Source organism: Pholcus phalangioides, unplaced genomic scaffold (genome assembly GCF_987345545.1).
Source record: "Pholcus phalangioides strain wild (caught in Gottingen) unplaced genomic scaffold, Ppha-v1.0 ptg000015l_1, whole genome shotgun sequence".
NCBI classification, from domain to species: Eukaryota; Metazoa; Arthropoda; class Arachnida; order Araneae; family Pholcidae; genus Pholcus; species Pholcus phalangioides.
The window spans coordinates 59,110,364-59,137,304 of NW_028301608.1; the positions used below are offsets into that span (position 1 = coordinate 59,110,364).

The 26,941-nt window shown below is 33.4% G+C and overlaps 2 protein-coding genes across 2 annotated transcripts; one reads left to right on the forward strand and one right to left on the reverse strand.

The window, feature by feature from the left end:
- The first annotated feature begins 3,296 nt into the window (after positions 1-3,296).
- On the forward strand, positions 3,297-15,263 carry pyd3 (beta-ureidopropionase pyd3). The gene is made up of 12 exons (XM_089243870.1): positions 3,297-3,772; positions 4,276-4,535; positions 7,033-7,127; positions 7,521-7,682; positions 7,835-7,889; positions 9,130-9,244; positions 9,374-9,455; positions 10,849-10,891; positions 11,464-11,490; positions 13,846-13,886; positions 14,004-14,090; positions 14,981-15,263. The coding sequence occupies exons 1-12, from the start codon at positions 3,672-3,674 to the stop codon at positions 15,080-15,082; spliced, it is 1,170 nt and encodes a 389-aa protein (XP_089099996.1). The 5' UTR covers positions 3,297-3,671; the 3' UTR covers positions 15,083-15,263.
- A 1,164-nt stretch (positions 15,264-16,427) lies between these two features.
- On the reverse strand, positions 16,428-26,630 carry LOC149076313 (protein GUCD1). Its single transcript, XM_089243871.1, has 9 exons — positions 26,542-26,630; positions 24,986-25,147; positions 24,460-24,528; positions 23,607-23,706; positions 21,644-21,735; positions 21,351-21,456; positions 20,831-20,879; positions 20,371-20,445; positions 16,428-18,895 (listed from the first exon to the last, which is right to left on the reverse strand). The coding sequence occupies exons 2-9, from the start codon at positions 25,090-25,092 to the stop codon at positions 18,804-18,806; spliced, it is 690 nt and encodes a 229-aa protein (XP_089099997.1). The 5' UTR covers positions 25,093-25,147; positions 26,542-26,630; the 3' UTR covers positions 16,428-18,803.
- Between the last annotated feature and the right edge of the window lie 311 nt (positions 26,631-26,941).

Consider the following 26,941-nt stretch of genomic DNA (forward strand, 5'->3'; position numbering starts at 1 on the left):
TCCTGTTTGGTTGTTTTTGGTTCAGTATCTGAGAACTATTTTTCTGAGTCCTTATGCAATACCCAGTGGTAAAACCTATTTATATAGGCTTTTATTTCTGCATCTTTTGATTGAATTTTCTGAGTTACATACAAAAATAAAGGTCTGATATACACATAAATTAACAGGATGGGACTAGTTCACAGAATTTTCAATAATACAATGAATTTTTTTATTATATTTACACAAATTGGCTGGTAAAAAAAGCAATCTCAAGATTTTGTTCTATCAGGATATTTATTCTGTTGTCTAGTTCAGTGTTTTATAGTTAAGACTTGAAGACCCCTTTATTGAACACAAGGAAACCAAAGATCTAATCTGGGCTCACTTACTATAATTATTATTCACATGGACCAGACCTACCTATTATAACCACACTCAAATAATATGTAATACAGACCTTAGTAGATTTTAAGGTTTAATAAAGATGAGTTTGTATAATACTGCTTTCAATTACTAAACTATGCAATAAAAATTCCAAAGTACACCTATCTAAGACGGATGAATAAGAAAGTGAAATGACAGAATTGTATGTTGAGACAGAATCTTACCTTGAATGAAATCAAAAGATAGTCCCGTAGAGGTGATTAGTGCTTCGATATGTATGTGATAATTAAATTACCTATATGATGATAGATCAGGGTTGTTGGGTTACCAGATGTCCTTATCTATGAAGATATGTCCTTGTTTCATTTTAAGCATCCTCATACGATTTCAAAATTACACTGCAAAACACATCGCTTGAGTACCTGATTTTTGCATGGGCATTTGCCCAGCGCCCCATGTTTTAAGGAGACCCCAATTAATGAAATAATAGAATATATGTCATAATTTGAAACATTTCTGCCAATTAGAGCTCTCAGGATTAAAAAAACCCAACACCTGTGCCAAACACAGAAAAATGATAAAGTCCAATACAGGGTATAAAAATTGGTACAAACTGGTTGAAAGCAGAATGGAGACAATCCAAGGGATGTGTGTGTGAGAGACAAAAGCGAATGCAAAACAAAATACATGTTCTGGATAAATAAGGAATAAAAATCTAGCCGTCTATATAAAAAATAATGATTACATGATGTAGGGTCACACAGTCGCACCAAGCAAGTGATTTAGGGGAATTGCAACCACAAGAGACATAAATGACTGGGATTAGGTCAGTGAGTGATCAAAACAGTGTACAAGTATGCAAATGAACCACGAGAGGATAACCCCTCCAAGAGGATGAGAAACCAGGTGAGTGAGCAACCGAAAGAGTGACTCAGAGAGTTTTTCGAGCATGAGAATGGCCAAAATAGTGTCCTAAAGAGCAAGGGGCCAGATTGGTGAGTGATCAGAAGAGTGGCTTAGGACTTGTGCAAGCACGTTAGTAACCAAAGAAGCATAAAAGTATGAGTAAAAGAGAACCTATAGGGTGTGGGAGTGCGCAGGGAGCTGACCTGACCGAAAGAGAAAGACAAGAAACTAGGTCAGTGAGTGGCCTAGAGAGTGATAGCATGGGAGCAAAACTGCAACTAGGAGGGGCACAAATTTCACCCTACAAAACAGGGTGCCAAAATGTGTGCTTGCTCCCGGCTGACCAAGTAACTAGTTGCGGCCCTGCATGGGAATGACCAAAAGAGTGGCTTGGAAACAGTTGGATTAACGTGGAGGGGGGGGGGGGTGGCTCTGCAAAGATATATATAAAACAAGCTCTGCCTAGGCCAGCAAATTTGAGGAGTAATTATACGAGAAAATTAGAATACAACGGGGGAAGGGTTGCTCACAGGCGCAACCATGCCCCTGGGTGAGTCTGCCAAAAGGGGGGGGGGAGAGAGAGAGAGAGATAGACTTTCAGTTTTCAAGGCTGGTGAAATAAAGTAATATAGTGCACACAGATTGTAGTGAGTTACGTTGTGGCGAGGTTTCACACCTCGCTACAACGACAGTGATTTAACAATGAATCTTACAACGATATTTTTCGTTTGTTATTGGGAAATGTTCCCCCAGATTAAACTGCTGCCTGTCGATATGACGATAATTCCTCTACAACGACATTTTCTTGGTCCGCAGAGTATCGTTGAGATTCGAAGTTTCACTGTAAAAAGTTCTTAACTATGGAACTACTCCCGCCATCTAAAAAATATGTAATTAACTACACATCGCGATATGTAGTTAATTTTTAATTTCCTAGGTAACGGCAGGGGGTTCTAGTGCAGTGCATGGGATCAACTGACTACTTGTCCTGCACTTTTTGCGCAAGACATAGTCAAGGGATTTAAATAATCGCAATCTGTTATGTTATATCGATTTCCGCTGTAAGTAATAAAACAAGCATCTCCACACTTGTCCGACTCTTTTCTAGTGTCGGATTTGATTGGATAGTTAGTATCACGTGATCAATGACGTCTGATTAAGGATTTCCTCTCTACTTTTGGCTGTTCTTCGTAGTTATGACGATTTTATTTATATTTTTGACATTATCAGCCAATCAGAATAAGGCTACTGTGACGTTATAGAAACATCACCGTATGTGTAAAGTGTACCTCCTGCTGTTACGTTTGGCAACTTATCGCCAAACACCAGCGTCTATTAACGATTTCGCTTTTATTTTGTCATTACGTCTCGTTTGCTCACACGATAATAAATTACAATGATATAATTTAACTATAATACTATAACGATCATAATAATAATGATATATATTATATAATAATAATTATATTGACATGCAATAAATACAGTGGCTTGACGAAACACAATTTCTATGTTTGGTTTTCTAATGAATCTATCAGCATTATGAATCAATAAATGATAGCAGGGCCCAGCTTCGCTGGGCGCTCGCTTCGCGAGCCGTTACTATTGTCAACTTGATGCAACTGAACCACATTTTGATTAAATCAGAAAAAAAAAAAAAACATTTTTTAGTGATTCAATAAACGATAACTTATTATACGGGGGTGGCCCCCCCATTCCCCCTGTATCGCCAAGTTCGCTGTTTGGGAGACCCCCCCCCCCATTCCCGTGCATCTGACAATTTGTGGTGAATTAATATAATAAATCATGTTTATCCCGTGCAACGGTTAAAAGAAAAAAATTAAATGTGATAAGAAATTAAACTTTTCAAACGGAGATGCTAGAAAAAAAAAAAAATTTGGATTTTTATGAAGGGACTCGAACTCATAACCTTCGTTTTGAGCGTCCCGTGAACTTCCCACTACATCAATCCTGTGGTTGCCGAACTGAAGTTAAATTTAAAATATCCATTATTAAATGTCGCTAGGAAATATGGTGGCGCCAAATGGATCAAAAGTTACGGTAGCCTCGCGGTCTACTGTGACGTTTCTATGACGTCACAGTTGCTTGAAAAAAAAAATTGCGCCAAAGACACATGCAAAAGGTTACAAGGAAGAAAATCCTGATTTTACGTCTATGATCACGCACGTCCAATCAAATTCGACACTAGAACAGAGTCGGACAAGGATGGAGGCGCTTTTGTAATAAATAACAGGATAGCCCTGCTTAATTCAACTGTAACCGTATAACAGGATTTGTTTACATTGCATTGGACTGGGTCAGAGGTGCATCAACGTTGAACACTGAGCTATAAGGAAGGTTAACTTATTGCTCAGTGACGTTGAAACAGACGTACAGCAATGGCCGAGAAATTGGAGAGTATCGATAGCATTTTGGAGAAAAATATTCCCGAAGAAGAACTCGCCGTTGTTAAAAACCATCTGTATGGGCGGACTCTGCCGTGAGTAGGGATTATTTTCATGAAAGATAACCATATTGTGAAAACTACTCAAACAAGTTTGGGGAACGGGGTCGAGGTCTTTTTTTTTTTGTTTGGGAGGTGGCAAACACGATTGTGCCGCCCCACTAAAATGTGAAAGATGATTTTTTTTTTGTTTCTTTTCCCTTTTAAATTTAGGAATAGCTTCGGTATAAGGGGCAGCTTGGCGATTTTTGGCGACGTTTTTTCGTCGCTAAACGATGATTTTTTTTTTCGGCGTCCGTAGTATGTTCGGCGTCAAAAATCGCCAAGTGGTGGACCATACGACAGCTGTTCCTCTATTGTATCTACTTGGCATGAACATGAATGTATATTTTCCAGTGATGTTTGGTTGTATGTCACATTATATGCACATCTCCAACCATACTTTTATGCAAATATTGCAAAACGTCATCTCAATTTATGCAGATTGTTCATTTTAACTCTTGTTTTAGCCATGCTTATAGTGGTTGCGTAATTTTTAGGTTACTCGATGTTCCTAAGGATGCAGTGAGTCTAGCTGCCGAAAAGAAATTTGAATTGAAAGGTTATGTTATATCCGCAGAACAAGAAGAGCTGAGACAACCAAGGATTGTGAGGATTGCTTGCATACAGAATGCAATACAAGCACCTACAACAGAAACTATTGGGAAGCAACGTGATGCACTGCACAAGCGGATACAAGAGATAGTGGAAGTAGCTGCTCTCTGTCGAGTCAACATTATCTGCTTTCAAGAAGCTTGGAGTAAGTGCAGCGATCAGAAATTTTTTCATTGTTTTCTTTTTTGTGTAATAGATCTTTGCTATTGTATGTAAAAAGGCATCCTCCGTGCAAGATGGATTGACAGGATCCGAAAAGTGGCTGGAGTCAATTGGATGGCAAAAGCATCAGAGAACAATGGAAAAATTTAGAGGAGACCTTTATTCAGCAGTGGATTGAAAATGGTTGGTGGTGATGATTGGAAATAGAATTTGCTTTGTTATGAGGCAAAACAGAAAGCTCTTTAGGGTAGCTGAAGTGCCACCTCTTAAACTATGGATCATGCGAGGAGTAAGATCTGGTCGCGGAAAAGAAAGACTGAAGAAATTTGACACCCTTCCAGGGCTCTATTGTGGGGGAGTGCATTTTGGGTGGAGGGGCAGAGAAAGAAAAAAAGAAGATGTATCTACTGGATGCTTGAGGTGACCATGGAAGAAAGAGTTCATATTCAGTCGAATCTCTTTTTAACGAACTCTAAGAGACCTGAGAAATCACTTTGTTATGACAAAATTTTGTTACAAAGGAATTCCATGCTTTGCATTGTCCTTATGTAAGCTTATATAGAGGTATTCGTTAAAATGAAATTTTCACTATAATGATATTTATTAAAACTGGATTCGACTGTACATGTTTGAGGGAAGAAATGTAATTTCTTTGTGTTTGTCTTCTAACAATATCACTGATCATTTTGAATATTGTCAGCGTTTTTTAAAAAATTATGTGTGACATTATTAGAACAAGACAAGTGCAAAACAATGACATTTTTTCTCTCAAACATGCATACAATCTCTCTTTGTTACCTCAAGCATCACCTACATATTTTTTTTCTTTCGCTGTGCCTCTTCCCCCCCCCCCCCCCGAACCAAAATGTACTCCCCCCATAATAAAGTCCTGGAAGGGTGTCAAATTTCTTCAGTCTCTATAGCTCGGATAGTTCTTGCACCTAACATGACACTATGATAAACTGTGTTAGCCAAAATCAGTTTGCCATGCCATTCTCCCTCGATGCTTTACTACATTGGTGCCAATTGGCGTGATGCCAAAATAGCACTTACGATGCGAAATGAGAAAAATTTAACCGGTTTTATTCATGTGCTATCATGGGTTTCGCTTTCAAAAAGTGAGAGTGATCTTTAATCCTGTAGATATGGTACATCCAGCAAACCAGCCTCAATCTCTATTCTCGTGCCGCTCGTGATAACATGATGCACCACAGCTTGTCCACCCCCTAGTATATACAGTCGCCCCCCCCCCCCGTATTTGGGGGGGGTTACATTCCGGGGGTGACCACGAATACTGAAATCTGTAAATAACCATAATAAATAAGGCATATAAAGGACTTACACACCATCAGCTTTGAACTCCTTGACATCTGGGTGTCCTGGAGCATTATCCAGTATCAAAAGAACTTTGAATAGCATGTCTTCACTCTCAAGGTACCTCCAGACTTCCGGAACTAAACACTGTTTAAACTAATCCAGGAAAAGTTTCCATTATCTAAGCCTTTTTATTGTTCATCCAAAATACTTGGAGCTTTGACTTATCCTTTGCCTTCAATGCTCACGGATTCGCAAATTCGAAAATAACAGTGGGCTTTATCATGTACCTATACGCATTTGCACAAAAAAACATAGTAAGTCTATCTTTACTTATCTTAAAACCAGGGGCTCGCTTTTATTCTTGGGTGATAAATGGGAAATTTTCTAGCTGCCTCTTGGTCGGCAGAGGCTTGATCGCCAGTGATTTTCACACTGCATAATCCGAATCGTTTCTTAAACTTATGAAATCAACCTTTACTAGCTTAAAATTCTTATGAATAGATGTTTCACCGGCTCTTCCTTTATAGAAGAGTAATCTTTTTTTTCTTTTTCAGTTATAATATTACAATCAATTGGAATGCCTTTTTTGTAGCAGTTTTATACCCACAAAAAAAACAGCATTTTCTGTACGAGAAACACATGAATCCTGTAGGCGATGCTAAGTTTTTGTTGTCGCGGCTGAACGAATTTCAGATTCCTTTTTCTTGATACATCTCACCATAGATTCGTTGATTTCGTAATGGAGGGTCACAGCAGCAATTCACTTACTTTCGCCAAGCAGTCATTATATCTTTTTTTTTTTTTTTTTTTTTTTTTTTTTTGTAAACTTTTCACTTTTTTTTTTTTTTTTTTTTGTCGTTTCGTCTTTTTTTGTCATTATCAGAAAAATGAGCCATCCTAAACACATATAACTCAAATTTTGTAAACAAAACACATGAATGACGATTGCTGAGTGTTGCCAAAAAAATTTCCCAATAAAGAAAAAACATGAATACGGAAACCACGAATATGGGGGGGGGGGGGGGCTGACTGTATAGCAAAGGAATCATCAATTGATGGAATAATGGTGTAAATATATAAACTGATTAATCTTTTTTCTTCTATTTCAGTATCTGTGAGCACTAAATTTGAGTTTTTTACTCTAATTTTTTTCCCCAATGTAGCCATGCCATTTGCATTTTGTACGAGGGAAAGGCTGCCATGGACAGAATTTGCAGAATCTGCTGAATTCGGACCCACTACTGTTTTTTGTCAAGGGGTAAAATGGCATTTTCACTTCTCAATTTTTTTTAATATTTTAAATCTTGTTTTTGAAAGAGTGGTTTTGTTGAATTCCTTGGATGCTTTTCTCACAAAACTTCTGTCCATCATAGAAATGTTTCATTTAAAAAATCTTATATTTCAGATTTACAGGAACTGTAATTCCTGAATTAAGTAATAAATGTACATGTGTTACCAGCTTGGAAGGTTAACTTGTTAAAATTTAATTATTTTTTTTCTATGACACTTTTTCAAATCAGATCAATCTGTTTTTAGTTATTTACCACATTTTAGTTAATACCATTTTTTTAGTTACTTATTGTCAAAAAGATTTAAATGTTATTAAAAATAACTTGTTTGCTTATGCTTTTTTCTCTGATTTCGATTGAAGTTGGCTAAGAAACACAACATGGTCATTATATCATCGATTCTTGAGAGGGATCAAGCTCATGGTGATGTTTTGTGGAATACTGCTGTCATTGTGTCCAACACTGGTCAGATTCTTGGTAAAACTAGGAAGAACCATATTCCTAGGGTTGGTGACTTTAATGAGGTTTGTATGTTATGGTCAATGACTGTTCACTATATAACTTACCAAACTGCTTAATTGGTGCCAAAGTAAAAACAATAATGATAAGCTCAACCTTTTTTTGTTTTTTCCTCTCTAGTTTGTTAATAAAATTTTTTTTATTTTGCTTATTACAGTCGACGTATTATACCGAGAGTACACTTGGTCATCCTATATTCCAGACCCAATATGGTTTGTTGAGTTTGTATTCAAATCACTGAAATTAAATATAAGTTTGCAGTACAATAGAATCTCATTACAATAGATTCTGTTATAACGGCCAGTTAAAAAATTATAATCGTAGTAAATGATGCTTTTTTTTTATCTGAAAAGTTTTACATTTCCAAACAAGCGATTAAACATAGATCATTATGTTGTTTTGCATAAACACTGATGAGCTGCATAAATTGTATGTACCACCTTCCCCTCCAGAAAAATTGATATTAATGCAGCGTATACATACACATCTTTTCCAATCCAAACTGTGTTAAAGGATGTTTCTTATTTGATATATAATAAAAAAATTTTTATAACTGACTACTGTATTTTCATAGATGTACACCTTGTTCCATTACACCCCATAAGAATTTTTTTGTTATAAACTTGACTTTCATTAGAACAAACAACCTTATAGTTCATTATAGTGAGGTTCTACCATACCGTAAATTTGATTACAAACTTCTAGTTTTAGTGTATTCCCATTATATATCTAAGCTTGAATATTCCTTTCATTTAAATCTGATTGCATGTTTTATTTGCATGTAGAAATTTCTCATCTAATTATTTAATTTGGTATAATGGTGCCTCTTAATTGAATACTAATATGTTGCCAAACTGAGATTAACAGTATTATCCATATATTTCCATAGAACAATTCCCCCTCTTTCATAGTTTTGAGCGATTTGGGTATTGATTTGCAAAGTATGACAGTATAGTCTTCCTTCCCCCTGCTTTATGTTAAATTTAATCCGTCTGCCTTATTTAAAAAATAATAGTAACATTACAGAATTCTTCTCTTATAATTATCGCAATAGATAAAGGTGAGCAGACATCACAGTTTGACTGAAGCAATCCCTGTTTGAAAGTCCTATTCTGGTTTCCTAGTTAATTTTCACGTTGTACCAGAAGAATTGTCACATAATTTGATGATACTACAAAAGCGATTTTTTTTTTTTTTTTTTTTTTTTTTAAGTTGGATTAAACAGTTTTAAATAGACAATATTTGATGAGGATTGGCTAAATGTCTAGTTACCTAGTTGAAACCTACAAGTGAAAGCTTTATTGTGTCCGCTGTGTTTCATGATTGTTCAAAATGTCATTGTACATTAGGCAATGCGTGTGTAAGTGTTATGTAGATTGTTTCGTTTTTCAGCCTGTAAAATCTGTTAATTTCATATTGCTTTCAATTTGCATTTTCACTTCGGTTTTACAGGAAAAATAGCTGTTAACATCTGTTATGGTCGTCATCATCCTCAAAACTGGATGGCATATGCAGTAAATGGAGCTGAAATAATTTTCAATCCTTCAGCTACTGTTGGTTCCTTAAGGTAGTGTATTTGCAAGAGCTTTGGTTTTAGCTGTGATAATGTACATGAGATTTGATATCTGTGAATTTTTGTTCGTTTAAAATATAAGTATTTATTTTAATAATATGTCTATTCTTTTCTTTTCATCAGTGAACCACTTTGGCCAATCGAAGCCAGATGTGCGGCAATAGCTAACAGTTGTTTCACCTGTGCTATAAATCGTGTGGGCACTGTAAGTATGTGATTTCATTTAAATAGAATTTTTAAAATGACAAGATTTTACAAAGAATTGATCAGCCATGGCATCTCACATTTGAGATATCTGATGGTGCTTTTTTTGTTGCATAAAATTAAACTATAACTTGTTTTAAATTAATAATTTTTATAGTTAGCTGCCGTGATCTTTACAACTGTATTTATGATCAGGGGTAATGGCTGGTTTCTCAATTTTCTATTTATATGACATTGATGTTTTTGATTTTTCCCCCCTTCTTCATCTTTTACGATATCACTTCGGAAAATTTCAAAATATCTGGTTTCATTACTTATAGTGACTACTTCTAAAGCAGCATCATTCAAATTACAATCATTTTAGTTGTTTTTGAATTTCACTCTCCTCAAAAATTCTCATACAGGATAGCACTATTCTTGCTGGTTTTTAATGAATCATTCCTGCCAGGAGATAAAGCACCAATAGTGGTTGCAACAATAATGTAAATTAAGAGTAATCCCCTGGGATTTCTAACTTCATTCCTATACATGCTAATTTATGGTATAAAGTACAGAAATAATGTCATTGTGGCAATATTTAATGTGAGAATGTTTTTTTGTTAAAATGCTATGTATCCAGTAATACTCAGAAATCACAAATGAATAAGACAAATACACTGGGGAAAAAACAAAATTAAATAAATTTTGACACACAGTGGATGCCATCTTCAGAGGAAAAATACATAACCACTAATCATGCTGACCAAGGATCCGACTTGGGTTGGTCACCAAATCTTAACTCTTGATTGCTCAACAGAAACAAAAAAGTATGTTCACTTCAATGGATTTTGTCATGACGGCTCACTGTGCCTGCTGATCTGCCAGCCCATGGAGCAAGCACATCATCACATGCTATTCTCCCCCCCCCCCCCCCCAGAGATGTTGACTATCAGCTTTGAGCATAAGTAAAAGACAAAGATAAGTCTAAAATTATTGAAAAAAAATCAGAGATGTTAGTAAGAGAAAAGTGGGGATGTGAAACTGAAGTATTTCAGTTCTGGTCAATGATTTCTACTAGAAATCAAAATATTATCAAATATTTTTTGTCTCTGAAAAACTTATAGTAGTAAGTACTATAAGTTTTGTAATACTTGTAGTAATTTTTGTTACACAGTTATGCTTAAACCTATAAGCACTCGATGTGAAGCACTTTTCCCAGCCCTTTGTTCCACAAACTTTATTGGGTCTGTGTCCGACCCCATTCATAATCAGCTGCCAATAATTGCTCTGAATTACTTTTCAGTATTGACTGCGTATAAAAAAAATTTGAAATAACTTTTTTATTTAAAATTCTGACCAGATGCATATTTTAATGTATTTTTTGTTTTTTCATGACATTTGAATTATTTTTCTAGGAGGTTTTTCCCAATCAGTTTACTTCTGGAGATGGGCAAGCTGGTAAGTTTCGAATCTCGGAATTTTGTATGGTTTACTGAACTTATAATTATCACACACATTACATTAAAAATCATGCTAGATGCTTATGAGCATGCATACATGGTTTCTAAAGTATCCAACTAATATATATATTACTTTATGGTCATTGAAATATATTTGGTCATTTAAAATTCAAAAATGTGTTCAAATATTGTTAGCTGTCAAAAATTTATCATGATAAAAAGTTGCCATTATATGGCATTGAATCTTCAGCTTTATAAAAAGTATACCTTATGCCATTCACTTTGGAATTTTTCCATAAATTTCTTAACTAGCTGAAGATGGAATCATTTTTCGATGTTTGTAATCAATGTCATTAACGACAAAGTTTGCAGAGAACAGTATGTTTTCGTACTTTTCTCTGATTTTATAGAATCTCGTCTTTTTTAAGGAACAAAAACATGTTTACACAATGAATTTCAAATGGTTGGCATATTTTATTAAGTTAATGTCTACCATTTTTGTTTTGGTGATATCTTTATTTCCGATTTTTGAATTTTTTTTCGCTAATGTAAGTCTCTATTTTCTTTCAGCTCATAAAGACTTTGGTTATTTTTATGGTAAGTTTTCAATGCATTGAAGAATACAGCTTGACAGCTGAATGCATGAATAGCTTTTTTTTTATGTTTGAGATATATTAAATGAAATTCAAATTGCTCAGACTTTATGCATTTGAAGTTTAGTGAGATTAATGACTGGGATGAGATTTTTCTTGGTCTTTTTTTTTACTTGGAAGAGAGGCTCTTGGAGCAAAGGCCCATAGTTGGTATGAGTGCATTGTCTTTTCACTGTTTCCTCAACATTAGTACTACTACTTAACCATACATGCATCTCATACACATTCATCTATGGAATTTCTAACTAATTGGCACATGCCGGAATGTGCGTGTATGTGTTGTGAACCTAATGTGAATTTTGTTTCTGCATAATGTTTGTGTATTGCTACCATCAATTTTTCTAACTGAGTGAAGTGTGACGCTTGGATAATTGTACTTTTGTAGGCCTGTTATTCTCTGTTGTGAGACTTTTTAACTGTTTCCTCAACATTAGGGGATTAGCATCATTAAGAAGGGAAGTCAAGAACTTCTCTGTTTATTTATATCTATGCTCTTTTTTTTAATCAAACACACAAAACAAGACAATAAATCAAACAATGAAAGAACAAAAACATTGAGTGCACACATTATGTGCTCCCAAGGAATAGCAGTCTAATCTTAGCAATTACTAAATGCAGTAGCTTATGAAAAACTTACGTTAGTAAGAGTTATCGTTGGTTTAATTTATCGGAAATTCAAATTTTGGGGGAAGAAAAAAAAAAGATGTATTAAAATAAGAGTGCTGTTTACAAATATTGTATAGGGTAAAAATGATCAAACAACTGAACATGAAGGATTTGGCATGGGTGAATTATTCTGATGTCAGCATATTTTATTAAGTGCAATCATATTTAATTATTGAATGAGAATACAAACATAAAAAAATAATATACAAGTACAGAGAGTATATACAGTGTTTGTGATATGCATGTATGAATAAGTACGTACTTAAATGTTTGAAGAGAATCTTTTTAGTCTTTGATAAAGTGTTCAAAGAGATCCTTTACTCTTTGCAACTGCAAATGTTTTCTTGAGATTTTGATTTCCTTCCATTTCATCAATGTATTGTTCAATTTTTCTTAAAATCTATAACTTTCAACTTCCGCTTGGGCCAGCATTACACTATGAAAGGTTTTTTTTAAACTTGAAAAACGCAACCAATAACCTTATCACTTGCATCTGCTCAAATTTAACTGATGATCTTATTGGTTGCATTTGTCAAGTTTTATAAAATAATTTTTATAAAACTTTTATTATGTAATCCTGGCCTTAGACATTTCTGAAAAATATGTGCACAGGATTTATATTGATGGTTGAACATTGCATTCGCTCAGAAATTATCAAAAAAATCATTTTAGGTTCTAGAGAACTGGAAAAGGGTGGAGGGAGAAAGAAATAACTTGAAAATAAAGTATACCACACCTTTAATTGCTCACTGGGAATTTATACTGTATTTTAAATTAATCTCTTACCTAAAAGCTTTGAATTAAAGGAAAGAAACTTTGAGTTAGAGAAAATTATGTGGTGTATTATGTGGTGTACTTATTATTAAGTTTGCCGCTGTGGTGGTCGAGTGGTTATAGTGCCGGACTCGTGATGCGAGAATCCGGGTTCGAACCCCACAGTGGTGGTCGGCTGAAGTTGGTTTTCTGTGGTTCCCAACTTCAAGGCGCAAATGCGAGCCGATCTCCCCTTAAAAAGTCTCGCCACAGAGAGCAACAGTCCTACAACGGTAAATCATTCAACCATAACACTTCACTCATAGTTAGTAAAACTGGGGGCAGATGACAGCACTACACATAATAAGCATTACACAGAAACAAACTTTACGTCAGGTTGCACTACACGTACACGCACATTCCCGCATGTACCGATTCGTTGGGGGGTTCCGCGGGGGGGGGGGTGCATGTGTGGTGTAGCAGTAGTAGGTAGGGGCTCGGGGATCCATGATGTTCTTAAGTCAGCCACCTCGTTGGGCAATTTGCCTGTTGTGGCGTTGTATTTGTATAACACTAAGATAATATATTGAAGGTTCTGGGGCCTCAGGAAATCTTTGACTTGAACAGATATTCGACTCATCACACGACTTAACTGTTTATTAAACTGGTTGAGATTCCCCGTTTGTTTCAATGTTGTTGAACAAAATTACTTATCTATATGTAATTCTTCATGACATGAAAGCAAACATACACTTCAATAAAAAATTAAATTTTTGTGTTTGTAACAAATATAACGTAAAAAACCCTTTAATTTTTTTTCTGTTGAGCAACTTTCTATTTTTGATTTTTTGTCTTTAAATATTTCTATTTTTTCATGCAGGTTCCAGTTACATTGCTGCACCTGATGGATGCAGAACACCAGTAAGTCAATGTTGTATTAAAATACAGAATTGTGAACATTTTGCATTTGTTAGGCAACTATAATTGTTATGTTCTCAAATGTACTTCAATAATTTTTTTTAACATTTTTTATTTTAGGGCTTATCTAGAGTCAAAGATGGACTGTTGATAGCTGAGGTTGATTTGAACTTATGTCGTCAGATGAAAGATAAATGGGGCTTCAGGGTGAGTTATTTAGCTCATCTCCATTATATTTTTATGGTTTTGTAATGAGATAAAAATCCGGCACTCATTGCAAGGAAGATTAAGTTTAATGGGCCCGTTATATGTCTCCACAAACTCCAGCTGTCAACAATAAATTTCACTGTTGATATGTATCTAAAGCATTATAAAAATTTGTAATGTGAGGTAAAATTCTAAACTTTCTAGTGTAATGTGTTAAAATTTGATCGAACAATTTCTCCAAAAAATAAACTTTTTGAAATCTGGCACTGCTTGCAATACATTTTTTTCTTTTGCGAGATGTTGTGATCCATGTGTGATTGATATTGGTGAGGTTTGATTGTTATAATTTTTTTTGAAGGACATTTTAAAATCACAAGCTTTCGAGAAAAACGTTTCATGATTGATGGGAATCAAATGCCAGCAGAATAACTTAATATAAGAAGAAAAAAATTTAAGACATCAGCAGTTATGTTCACAAGGTTCCAATTTCATAAAAATTCTTCAACCTGTAAGGCTAATTTTTAATTAAATTAATTAGTTCAGTTTCACCAAATTTTTACTGTTGGTAAAAATTAAATACGGTCAAACCTCATTAAAGCTATGAAGTTTTATGATGAACCTTCAGATATAATGAAAGAAATTTTTAGCCCTATCCCATGGTATTTTTTTATTGAATTAGATAGTCTACAGAGAATCAAATTTTCAGTCTATAGAAGTTTGTTATAACAGGGTTGTAACAAACTATGTAAACTGTAACTGTGTGAAAAATTCATTAAATTTTTCTACACGAGTTGACATGGATATCACGTGAATGTAAGAATATCTGTGAACTTCAACAATAATGTGAATTCCAATTTTAAATCTTTTTTTTTCAATTTGTTTAAATGAAGATGACTCAACGACTAGATATATATGCAGATACCTTCTATTGGGCCAGCCAAGCAGATTTTCAACCTCAAGTTCATCATGAATACGGTGTGCAAGAGGATTGAACTTTGTTCATAATAAGAGAGCCGTGGCAGCTGTGCATTTTAATTACAGCTTATCAATTTTTTTTTTTTTTTTGCTATGAAAATTTATTCAATGTTGAGAAAAAATGGTTGATTGTGAACAAAAATATGTTAAAGATGTCTTGTATTTTTTGAAATATATATTTAGATGTTTATATACTAAGCATTTGTGTGGTTCGTTTCTTCTATATACTAAATAATCCTGATTTTTGGTTTCTTCAATTTTGATGAATTTGTTTAAAACTCTGTATAATATAATCATTCTAACCCCATTTTAACAAAACAGTTTGTCCTGCTTCAATTCATCACGAGTTTAATCAGCAGTGTTTTCCCATGGTGATGAAGATATATGCTTAACACAATCGTAAAACACATTTGAACTCTTGTTTATCACATAAACACTATCCATTGTTGAGTGGCTAACAGTAATCATGATTTTAAATGAGTTACTGTTAACTATCAATACAAATATATTACATCTCAAATATACATAATTACCATCAGTATCTTAGTACTACTGTTTAAATGTTTATTTGTTTGGAACATTTTGAATTCATGTTCATATGCAATGTTGGCTCTTTCAAAGCAATACAGACTTGAAAATTCATTAAAATGGCTTCTGTATTTTTAATATGAAACATACCATAACACTGACATAAATAGGCTGGGACTAAACATTCCTCTTAGACCTGCAATGTTTGGTAGTGTCTTTGGCATATTAAGTGTTTGAAACTTAAGAGCTATGGCCATTGACAATTTTATGTTTTAGATAGGTAAGAAACAGTACACTTTAACTCATCTACAGTGATTCTGTTACTTTAGTATAAAGAAAATATGGTCATCACTCAATGTGTAGAGGAGTATACTTATGACCTCGTTTCAAGAATGGACTTTCCAAATTATTAAATGGAAATATTTGGGACTTCATGGAAAATGGTAATCATAATGAACATTGGCTGTAACTCATAACAGATTGGTGGAATTCAAGATTCACTCTGAAATTTAATATGGTGGTCACATAAAAGTGTGGCTAAAAGTAATTACAGTACTCTTTATTTTTCAGTCCAATTCACTTATCATACTTATGTTAAAATGAATATTCAAACGTTTTTATTCCTCAAAACAGTCTTATGACTCTTCCGTTAACGTTACTTGAAAACATAGTATGGTAAAATCTAGGTTATAGTGCAGCTGGCAGAACTATAAATTACCCGTTAATATTAACCCTATATAAATTAGACCTTTTCAACTGGGCATATAAGTGGTTTTTATAAAATAACTGGAGAGACCTGTATTTAACATAAAATATTCACACTTAATCCTTTATAAAATCTGGCAAATCCACAATTTATTGATTACTGATATCAAAGTCATACATCATATTTAAGCATGATTACACCTATCATTTATCACATGCACAAAAAAAATCTGACAGAAGCTTTGCTAAAAAGCATTGAAAAAACTACAAATTACATCAAAAATGTAAAAAATATCATGGAACATCTATATAAAAACAAGAATTTGGCATGGAGATCAAAGATAAAAAAAAAACAACAGTTGACTAGATAGTGCAAAATTTTCTTGTAAATCACACCAATAAAAAGATTCCTCTGAAACAAATTTTAACTTTTTTTTTACACGCATTGCATACCCCATTATACACTATTTTGATTTTATGGCAAGCCACTCATAATGAATGTTAAATGCATCATATTTATAAAATTTGATTGAATACTTTAATTTTTCATGTTCAGTGAACATCAAGTATTTAAAAAAAAACATCACGCATGATAAATTCATGTATAACAAGGTGTAAATATTTTTTTTTGGTATAGTTTTCATAGCAGGTAAATCATAGAATATCACTGCTAGTTATATGAAAGACAATCCATTGTTACAGTCCTGATCTAGTGAGAATTAATAGATCCAGGTTCTCATTTGTAAAGTAGTAAAATGAGAAAGCTATAGTGGTTTTACTGAGATCCATTATGCAGAGTTCGGTCTGAGATACACATGCTACTTAGTAGCATGCTACGTTTGAGCAAATGCAACCACAATAAGCTTATTGGTAGTATTCGAGGAAATGTTACCAACAAGCTTATTGGTTTTATCTGCTCAAAAGTAGCGTACTTTCATGCTGCTAAGTAACATGTGCATCTCGGGCCTTATTGGTTGGAAAATAGCAATAGAAAATCCTTGGTTTCATATCAAAGAGAATAAAAATCAGGAAATCTGTCAGATTTAAATTAAATAATTATACAAGAATTTAAAAACGAATCTGTCATATCATTTGTCCTTCGAACAATATATAGGAAAACTAATCAGTATTTAAATAATAAAATTAGTGTTCATCTTTTATGTCTTAATATTCTGTCCAGGTTCAAAAAGATGGTGAATATCATTAACTTGCAATAAACAATATTCTATACGTTCAAAAAAAAGAGCCGATTCTAGTTTAAGTTATTCCTAAGAAGTCTTAATTTACTGTCACAAAATAATAGATTTTTGGGAATACGTATTTAACCCAGTAATTTTGTGTCGTTCGTTTTTCTTAATACACTAAAGATCCCATTTTCAATCATTTCAAAAACTTTCTGCATCAAGTATCTCTCTAAGTACCTCTCAAACCTGGAGTCGGCAAACAACTGACAAGCTTTTGAATGACTTACTTGCCTGCAAAGATCAACTCTGATGTGAGGATTCCCCCCACCAACTATTTTATGTTCGAATTTTCATGAATATGACTTAATGCATTGGAGTATAAATACCTTTTGGATACAGCTGCAAATATCTTCATAGTTCATGTTTTCATAAATTTTTATTGTAAGGATTATTTAAAAAAAATCATCAAGGGTAGTTTTGTGATAGACTGAAAAAAATATTGACAGGTTTCTAACTGCAGCCTTAAATAGACCTAGTGGTACTAGGTGCTTAAAATCATGAAAGATGTGCTTCAGCCTGGCATCATTCGTTTTCAAATTTTCAGCCTCTACTGTAATACTTATTATCAATTAAAATTGAAACAGGTTTTCCAATGCAATACACATGCCTTCCAAGTAGAGTAGTAGGGAGAAAAAGATAATTCTCACTGCATTCTTCCACGAACTAACTGTACGATAATTCTCTTAAATAATTCTGATCTTGCTTGTCAGAGCAAGTCAAATGACGTAGAAAGCAAGTCTTCTTAAAGGGAAGCTTTTGAAGCTCAGTCTTATTTATTTCACAGTAACAATGTGCCTGCCTAGCTTTTTAATTTTTATATTATTAGCATCAATTAACGTTGTCCTAATTCAAGCAGAAGATGTTTTTTTTCTCAGGTTTTATATATTTAAGCAACACATGATGTACCAGCAGTAAACATACAGAAAATTTATATGTGCACGATATTGAATTATAAAATTATGTACATGTATGCTACGGTCAACATCTGAAGTCTAGGCACTTCATAAACTGGCCAATATGTTGAATGGCTGGACTTCTGACTTTGGCCGTAACATAGATATTCATTCATATACATGGGAATATCAAATAAAATTTAATTATATTCCCCTGGTTCTAATGAAACAATATAAATCAAAAACAACATATGGCATTTCTTTTTTTAAATACTGCATGTGACTGATAATGTCTTACTATAAGACAAGGAAAACATAATGTGGAATCACATTATTACAAAAAGTGTAAATAGCAATTTGTAAACTGATCATGTGCTCATATAAACGAAAAGCACATCTTCATCTGTCCCAAAACTCTTTCTTGCTTTCTCAAATGCATCATATGGAATGGCACAAACACCTGCAAAAAATTTTATAGTAAATTACTCGTAATTACATGTATCACTATTTTTTAATGTGTGTCTGTCTATTATTAAAAATTGCTACAGTAGAGCCTATTCATAACGGACACCTCTTAGGACCAAAACTTTTGTCTACTAATGGGGTGTTCTTTAATAGGTAGTGAAATAAATTAAAGCCTGTTGACATGATTCAACAGCGTGTAATTAGCAGGAGGGGCTCATTATCAGGCAGTGTTTTTATTTAGCTAGGGCCATATTCGGTTTGAAAGACAGGTGAACTTTATCAGAGGTTCCACTGTATCAAGTTATTTTTGTTCCATTCAAAATACATTGATATCTGAATTTAGGTTGAGGTAAATTTTTTCATTAATAATGCCTTTCCCCATCAAGAAAGAGAAGACTATTCTAAAAACACGTCAAAAGCATTCAAGCTTTGCTCAATATGTGTCCTATTGGGAAAAACTTTTAGAACAAGCTGTTGCAAATGAGGGTATGATGTAAGTCAGAATTATATAATTAAATTAGTTTAATTAAAAGACATTACAGGAATTACTAAGATACAATTTCATTTCGACATAGGAAAAATATTTTACTTTGTTCACAGGAAACATAACACTAGGCAAAGTGCTTGCATTATCAAATTCCTAATGACGTTGGGGGGAAATCTTGGTCACATCTTGAAGAATATAAAATTGGAAAAAAGTACAATAAAAGTTCCGTATACATAATGTTAATTTGTTCCATCCCCCCAAGCATAATTTATTTATTTATTCAATATTGTTTGGCCGAGGCCTATACAAGAGGATGCGGAAATTATGTATGGTGAAAATGACGATTGATGGTACATGAAAATTCAGAAATCATAGTACAATCTACAATATTTGATGGTAGGTTGTTCCAGTCGATAATATTTCTTGGGAAGAAACTAAATTTGTGACAATCTGAAGAGGCAAAGATGGGCTGTAATTTTTGGAAAAATTTTAAAATCTGGAAGAATTTTAAGAAAAGTGTAGAAAATACTATTATATGGGAATTTTCACCACAGAATATTTCTAGTGAGCCTAGGACTTGTTGCAGAACAGTGCATGCCTTTGGGGGTTCCATGTGTAATGATATGCTTGTCTAGCCCTGAGTATTGTCATACAGGCTTTTCATTGTATTTACTTAATATAGCTGATACAAACTCTTTCACAATAACAATTATAATCATAACGTTGCTGTGGAAATTAAATTCACAAATTATTCATTTATAAAATCATTAAAATATTCTACATGGCTAGCATTTATTACTGATAATAATACCACTATAACAACATAAATCATTATTTCAAAACTGGCCAACATCGCCCATTGGAAATAATGGAACGGGGGAGGGGGGCTTAAAAAGATATGGAACAATAATGGTCCTTTCCACGGTTTAGTTTGGTATGGGAACTCCAAACAAAAGGTTTGGAAGACTAGAAAAACTACTTACGATCCATGAATGTTGGATTCCTGTATAACACTTTCTTTTCATTTTTGTCAAAGCCGCAGAGCACAATGTAATGTCCTAAAAGAGTAAAAATTAACATCGTTTTTAGGAAAGATTAGTGCATTTTTGAAAAAAATAGAAGAGAAATCATCGCAAACTCGCCAAAGAAAACACTACTTTCATTCTGGAATTCCAATATAGGAAAAATATAGCAGATCATATAATAACTACAATTTGTTTTGGAATAGAAAACAGCATTGGTGACATTTTTCTTCAAAATTTTCACCATGCTTCAAATGATCTTAAGGTAATTTTCTCTTCAAGATATTGATTCAGTCATTTTTTTAAATTATTATATGCACTAAAACAATTGTGCACATAAAATATAACAAAAAAAGCATTGATATACATGCACGAGGAAAATTTAATTACAGTACCTATCTCAAAAAATTAATGTATGTACCTTGGTATGGTGGAGCCACTTGGAAGCAACTCAAAATCTGCATCAGGCACTGCAAAATAATTAAACATTTTTATATGAACGATTAAGAAGAGTTTTAGTAAAAATTATAGCTGAAAACTTTAATACAAGAAAGAAATTCAAAATTCTTCAAACTAAGGTTATACACATTATGATAAAAAATCATAATATAGTTGAACCCCAACATAACAAACAACTAATTCAACAAATTCCTTGATTTAACAAATTTTTTTAGAAGTTCCTGTGCACATATTTGAGTTAATCTTAACCCTGATATAACTTGTCTTATTCGTTAAATTGAAGAAAATTCATTGTTATCTGATTCATTAAATCAGGGTTCAACAGCATTATTTATACATGTATTATTGCAATAGTATTATTTACGCATAATGTTCAGAGTGAGTTTGCGTTTCATTTATCAATGAAATTTTTTTCTAAAACGGACACTTAATCTAATAATTCATACATCCATAAAATGCATGGTGCATATATAATCAATTACCTTATTTGAATGGCAAGTGTCACAAAATAGGAGATTAGCATTAACCAATACTATGGCTGGATTTCCAGAACTGAGATGATCAATGATTTCATTCATGTCAACAGACCTTTAGTACATGTAATTAAAGATATGAAAGAACATTAAAAAAAACCGTAAGAATTTTCACTGGCTGAAAAACCCGCAAAGTGATTCTTCGAAAAAATTATAGTAATCATTGGTGAATAAATTTTGTTACTATTAGAATTTTTTGGAATACTAAAATTATCAATACTTTAGATGAAATAATATTGTACCTTTGAACTACACTGACACCCTTAGATCCTGCAGATTCAAATTTGTCATTGATTCTTTGTGAATCTTTTTTCAGTACTTGCTGATAAAAGTCCTAGATTCATAAAATAAAATTGTTTTTCTAAATTAACATAATATAAATCATATCTGTTCAAACTAGAAGCCTCAAGTTTTAGAGATTATGAATGACTAATAAACTCATATGTCCTAGTTCAGATTCGATAGGGTTTAAAAAACAAAAAAAGGATGACTCAATTGTTATACATAATAAAAGCGCTTTTTTTTTTAATGATTTTGATGAAGAGAATTGAAATAAAACCTATTTCTCAGTTCTGTAAAAAATAGTTCATATTTTTATTCAAGCATTATTTTGAAGATTGGAATTCTTTGCCGGATGCTAACACAATAAAAAAGAACCAATGATAAAAGTGAATCAAAGATAAGATGTTATGGTCTTCTGGGACTCATACCGACATAATTTTTTTCCTGCTGAGTGAACCAGGAGTTAGACTTGGTAACCAACCCAAATGAGATCCCTGGTCAGTGTTTGTGATAGTGGATATATATCCTCTGAAAGACATTAGGATTCATGGTTTATCTTGGATATTTACCTCTTATCTCATTGGTTCTTCTTTATTGTGTTAAATATCAATTTTTTTTTTAATGTACTCCAAACTAAATATAAGTATGCAAGATGTACAGAAAACTGGATGTTGTATGAAGGTGCTTATTTTTTGAAAAGATATTGATGTTTTTAGAGAAAAAAAAATTGTCTCTGCCTCTACCAGAAAGAGATGAATTTTTCCTTCCCTAAAAACATAATGTTTCCAAAAAATAAGCACCTTCACACAAAATCCAGTTTTCTGTGTATCTTACATAAACAAGTGGAGAGCGACATCATGCCATAAATGTACAGCTACCAGGCGCCCTTTATTTTGATGTCATTTCAAGCGTCCTCCTACATTTTAGAAAATTTGCCCTTTTTTGTCAGTTTTCTCAGGTTTCTGGAATTATTTTCCCCCCACTCTGAAACATCTCTCTTCATGCGTATGTGTGTGGTTGGTTTTTTTCACACATATTCATACACTTTCACCACTCCTACCGTCTCGAAACATGAAAACCCAAGTTGCCTCCAAGCAGAGCAGATGCTATTCTAACCTCGGTCCAGCTTGCTCCAGGATAATATAAAAACGCAATCTGAAAACAGTTTCTGAAAGAATAAAACTACTACATCTATTTTGAAAGTACCATTGTTTGCTCACCAACAGCTAAAGCCATATACTGAATTGGGTATGGAGGGCAGTCCCATCTTATCGTATGGCCCAACTGGGAGTGCTTCAAAAGCAGAAAGGATTTTCATGAAAATGAGATCTAGTAAAATTTTTGTCATTTAGCATGTAAATAAAGGGTAGCAGGTATTTCTGGTCAGGTAGAGGCCTCAGAAAAATTGCTTTGCGTGGGGTCTTCGATGCTATTAAGACACTCTTGAGGAGGGAAGTGTTACCTCTTCCATTGAGAAATATAGAAATTAGTGGTTGAAAGTTCTCTAGTCTTTTTTTGTTACAGTGGTGCCAGTAAGAATTGGGGAAAGTGGCATTCAGAGTGCGCTTTCAGGCATCCCCCTTTTGACATTTCAGAACCTGGTAACCCTATATAAATGTAAGTAGCAAAAGAAAAGAAGAAAAAAAATGATTATGCATAAAAAACCCCTTAAAGTTCTAATTCATTAAAGTGTTTTCACCGCAAATTTAAAAGCAAAAAAATGTTTTGAAAAAAAAAATTGAAATATTTACATCTCATACATTAAGACTATTATAATTCATTAAGAGCTGGACTTGCATGTAATCTGTAAAAGTACTTGACTGTCGAATAAATATAAATCTCTCTAAAATTCACAGCCAAAACGAAGTGTTTTCTTGACACTGAAAAAGAGTAATTTTTTTTTCTTTAAATGACCTAATATACCTCTTCTGTGTATCCTGAGTTTACTCCAATCGTGACAGTTGCATACAAATGACGAACAGCAAATTTGTGTAATAAATAGGCCAGATCTATAGTCCATGTGCTATGAAAACAAGAATACGCTTATTTAATGAGCATATGTATACTTACAATTCATATCTTCAATAAATTAAGGTATTGTAATGTCAACTGCACATCAAATATATCCTGGTTAGATATAGCAAATATAAATATGATAAGTTTTCATCCAATAAGGCAGTTAACGGATTTAATGATCAGTAATCCTGTATGCATGTGCTTGTTTCAAAAAATTAGAATGCTCTAGTTTTTCTAAATAAACATCTATACTTTAGAAGAGGGCAAAACAAAATTACACTGTTTTTTTCTAATCTCAAACTAACAATCTTTGAATGTTATTAGTATCCTTATAGTATTATTTTTAGAAATACAATGAATGCTCATTATAACAACCGTGTATTATTGAACCCTTCCATTATAACAGGTACGATAAATCCCAAATTTTTTCTCATTCTTCCCAAGCTGTTTTTCATCCTATAGACTTATGACAACCTAAACAGACCATTTGATCTAATACAATGTCCAAACTCAGTTCTACTTTAACGTTTTTTTTTGGAACAAAATGTACAAAATTTGTGTTTCTCCTTTGCCAAAATTGTTTGACCTTGATATTGGAGAATTTGATAAATAGGTTAGGTCTTTGCATGAAATTAGCTATTATTATTTTCTAATCTGATGTATTTTCACTGCAATTGTTTACATATTTACAAAATGAATGATATAATTTTTTAATGTTTTTTTTACTATACTTTTCATGAAATTTTTTTTTTCCACTTACCTTTTGTTGAAACCCTCCTCCTTTGATATCACATCTAGATTTTTCTTCAGATATTCTCTGTCTTTATCACTGTGACCAAGAAAATTAGCAGACTTTAGAATTAGCATGATATTATATTGAAACTAGTAACTGAAATCTGGATTTTCTTTAATTTAAAAAAACCTACTGGATATGAGAACCTACTGGGTCATAGACATCATGACTGGTCTGTTAAACAAAATTTATTCTGAATAATAATTCATTCTCCTAAATATATTATGATTTATATGACTGATATACCACCAAGAGGTGCGAAAAGCCATAATAAAAGTTTAGAACTGCAGTCGAACTTTATAAAACCCACCCTTTATAAAACCATACATTTTATATATGTAGTTAATACATATATAAAAGAATACATGTAAGATGAGAACACAAATTCAAAGGGTCATGCTTCTGTGGCAACAAACTTTATTAACAGTGTAAATATGTGAATAGTGTGTACGCTAGTACAGCATTCTAAAATTTTAAACCAAAAATCACCTACTTCAAAACCATCATCACAGCAGATACACCACAATCCCATGTGAGATGTTGTTGTACATGAACCAAAGGAATTTCTATTGATGAAATTTCTCGTGCTCCACCACCCATTTCTAAGTCTTGTTATAATGCCCGCTAGGGTTTCCCCAACTGTCTGTTAATAACGCTGCAAAATTTGAAACAGAATGAGGAGAAATCAAATTCAATAAAATATGATACAATAATCAGGTAATTATGATTTATGTAAACTAGTGAACTCAGTATGGTTCAGTAGCCTTAAAACTCTTTAGAATAAAGCAAATGTAGCATATCATAACATGCATTAAAATATTAAGTTTTTCTCTCATCTGAACATAAAGTTGTCTTTGAACATAAATGTATAATGAGTAGTTAATGTAGTGGTTTTGATAAAATTTGATATTTTAAGACACACAAAAACTAAAAAAATACATTTTAAAATATAGAAATGTTTATAAAATGCATATATAGTTCAGTAGTTATTCCAGCAGGGAATCAAACAATGTATAATCTTTTCTATACAGTTTTTATTGTCATTATTTTGCAATAATTTTATTACATTATATTAGATTTAGTCAAATACACCCCTTTTTTCTTCAAAGGTGTAGTTGTACACAGGTGCGGAGCTAGGGTGATGTGTTGGGGGAGGTGATTTATTATGTAAGTTTGTTGAATATTTTATGATACAGATAAAGTTCCCCCTCATTCTGGGCTTTGGAAAAGACGATTAACCCTATTGCCCCCCCCCCCCCCATCTCTGGATCCACGAGTTGAGGCAGACATCTTCAGCTGCGAATAAACCCTAGGCAAATACCTTCAGCTCCAAATAGAGCTGAGGCAGACATATTCTGCATCGAATTGAGTTGACATCACCAGCTGTGAATGAAGCCAAGGCATCTTCAGGTACGAATAAAGCCTGGACAGATATTTTTTCAACTATGAGTGGAGCACAGGCAGCAAATAAAGCTGAGATATATCCAGCTACAAATGAAGCGAAGACAGACAGCATCAGCTGTGAACAAAGCCGAGGCAGAACCATCCAGCTGCGAATGGAGCTGATACAGACATATTCAGCTTCGAAGCAGTGAATAAAGCTCAGGCAGGCACCATCAGCTCTGCAAACCACAGCTCTCCACTACAAGTGGAGGCGAAAACAATAAGGTACGTGAGACAGATAAATTTTTCCCCTCATTTTTTTAGCTCTTGGGAGGGATGAGCTCTACTTCGAGGGATCGCCTTCCTTTGGATATGCACGTGGTTGTACTGCTCTTTGACTAATCAAATCAACCTCTGATCTTCATCGCAGGGGCCCTTCGCTTCAAAGTAAGATCCCACGAAAATTAAAATGTGAAATTTCACAGTGGGATCATGTCAACCCCAATAAAGCCAAACAAATACATTAAAATTTAAATTTTATTTCCATGCTCGGATAATTGGCTATAAAGGGTAAATATCTTGATACGATAATCGTCAATTTGATTGCCAACACAGAAATAATGAACAAAAAAAATTTTTTTTTTGTAAACAATGAGACTTTCTCACCAGCTGATTGCTGCTGACCCCTTTAACATGTAATTATGGCATGACAAGACCCATGACTCACCATGAAGACAACTTCCATTCAATTCTCCTGCAGATGTCGCTCATGACCGACTGTGTGGAACCTACGTGGAAATAGTGTTTTTTATGGAATTAAAAAAAACTATTTTTCATATTATCAGGCTGTTTTCGTCATATTTTAAAAATCTTCTATTCGTTAAATTTTTTAGAAAAGGAAAGTTTGGTATTTATTTCATCGTTTTTCAAAAATGATGAAATTTAGAGGGGTTTTTTTTTCAAAAATATGGTCACATTGTCAGAAGCGCTTAATCAAATTTTGAATTGTACAGATTTGTATATTTTTAATACATATTATTCAAAAATTATTTGTAATATAAGACAA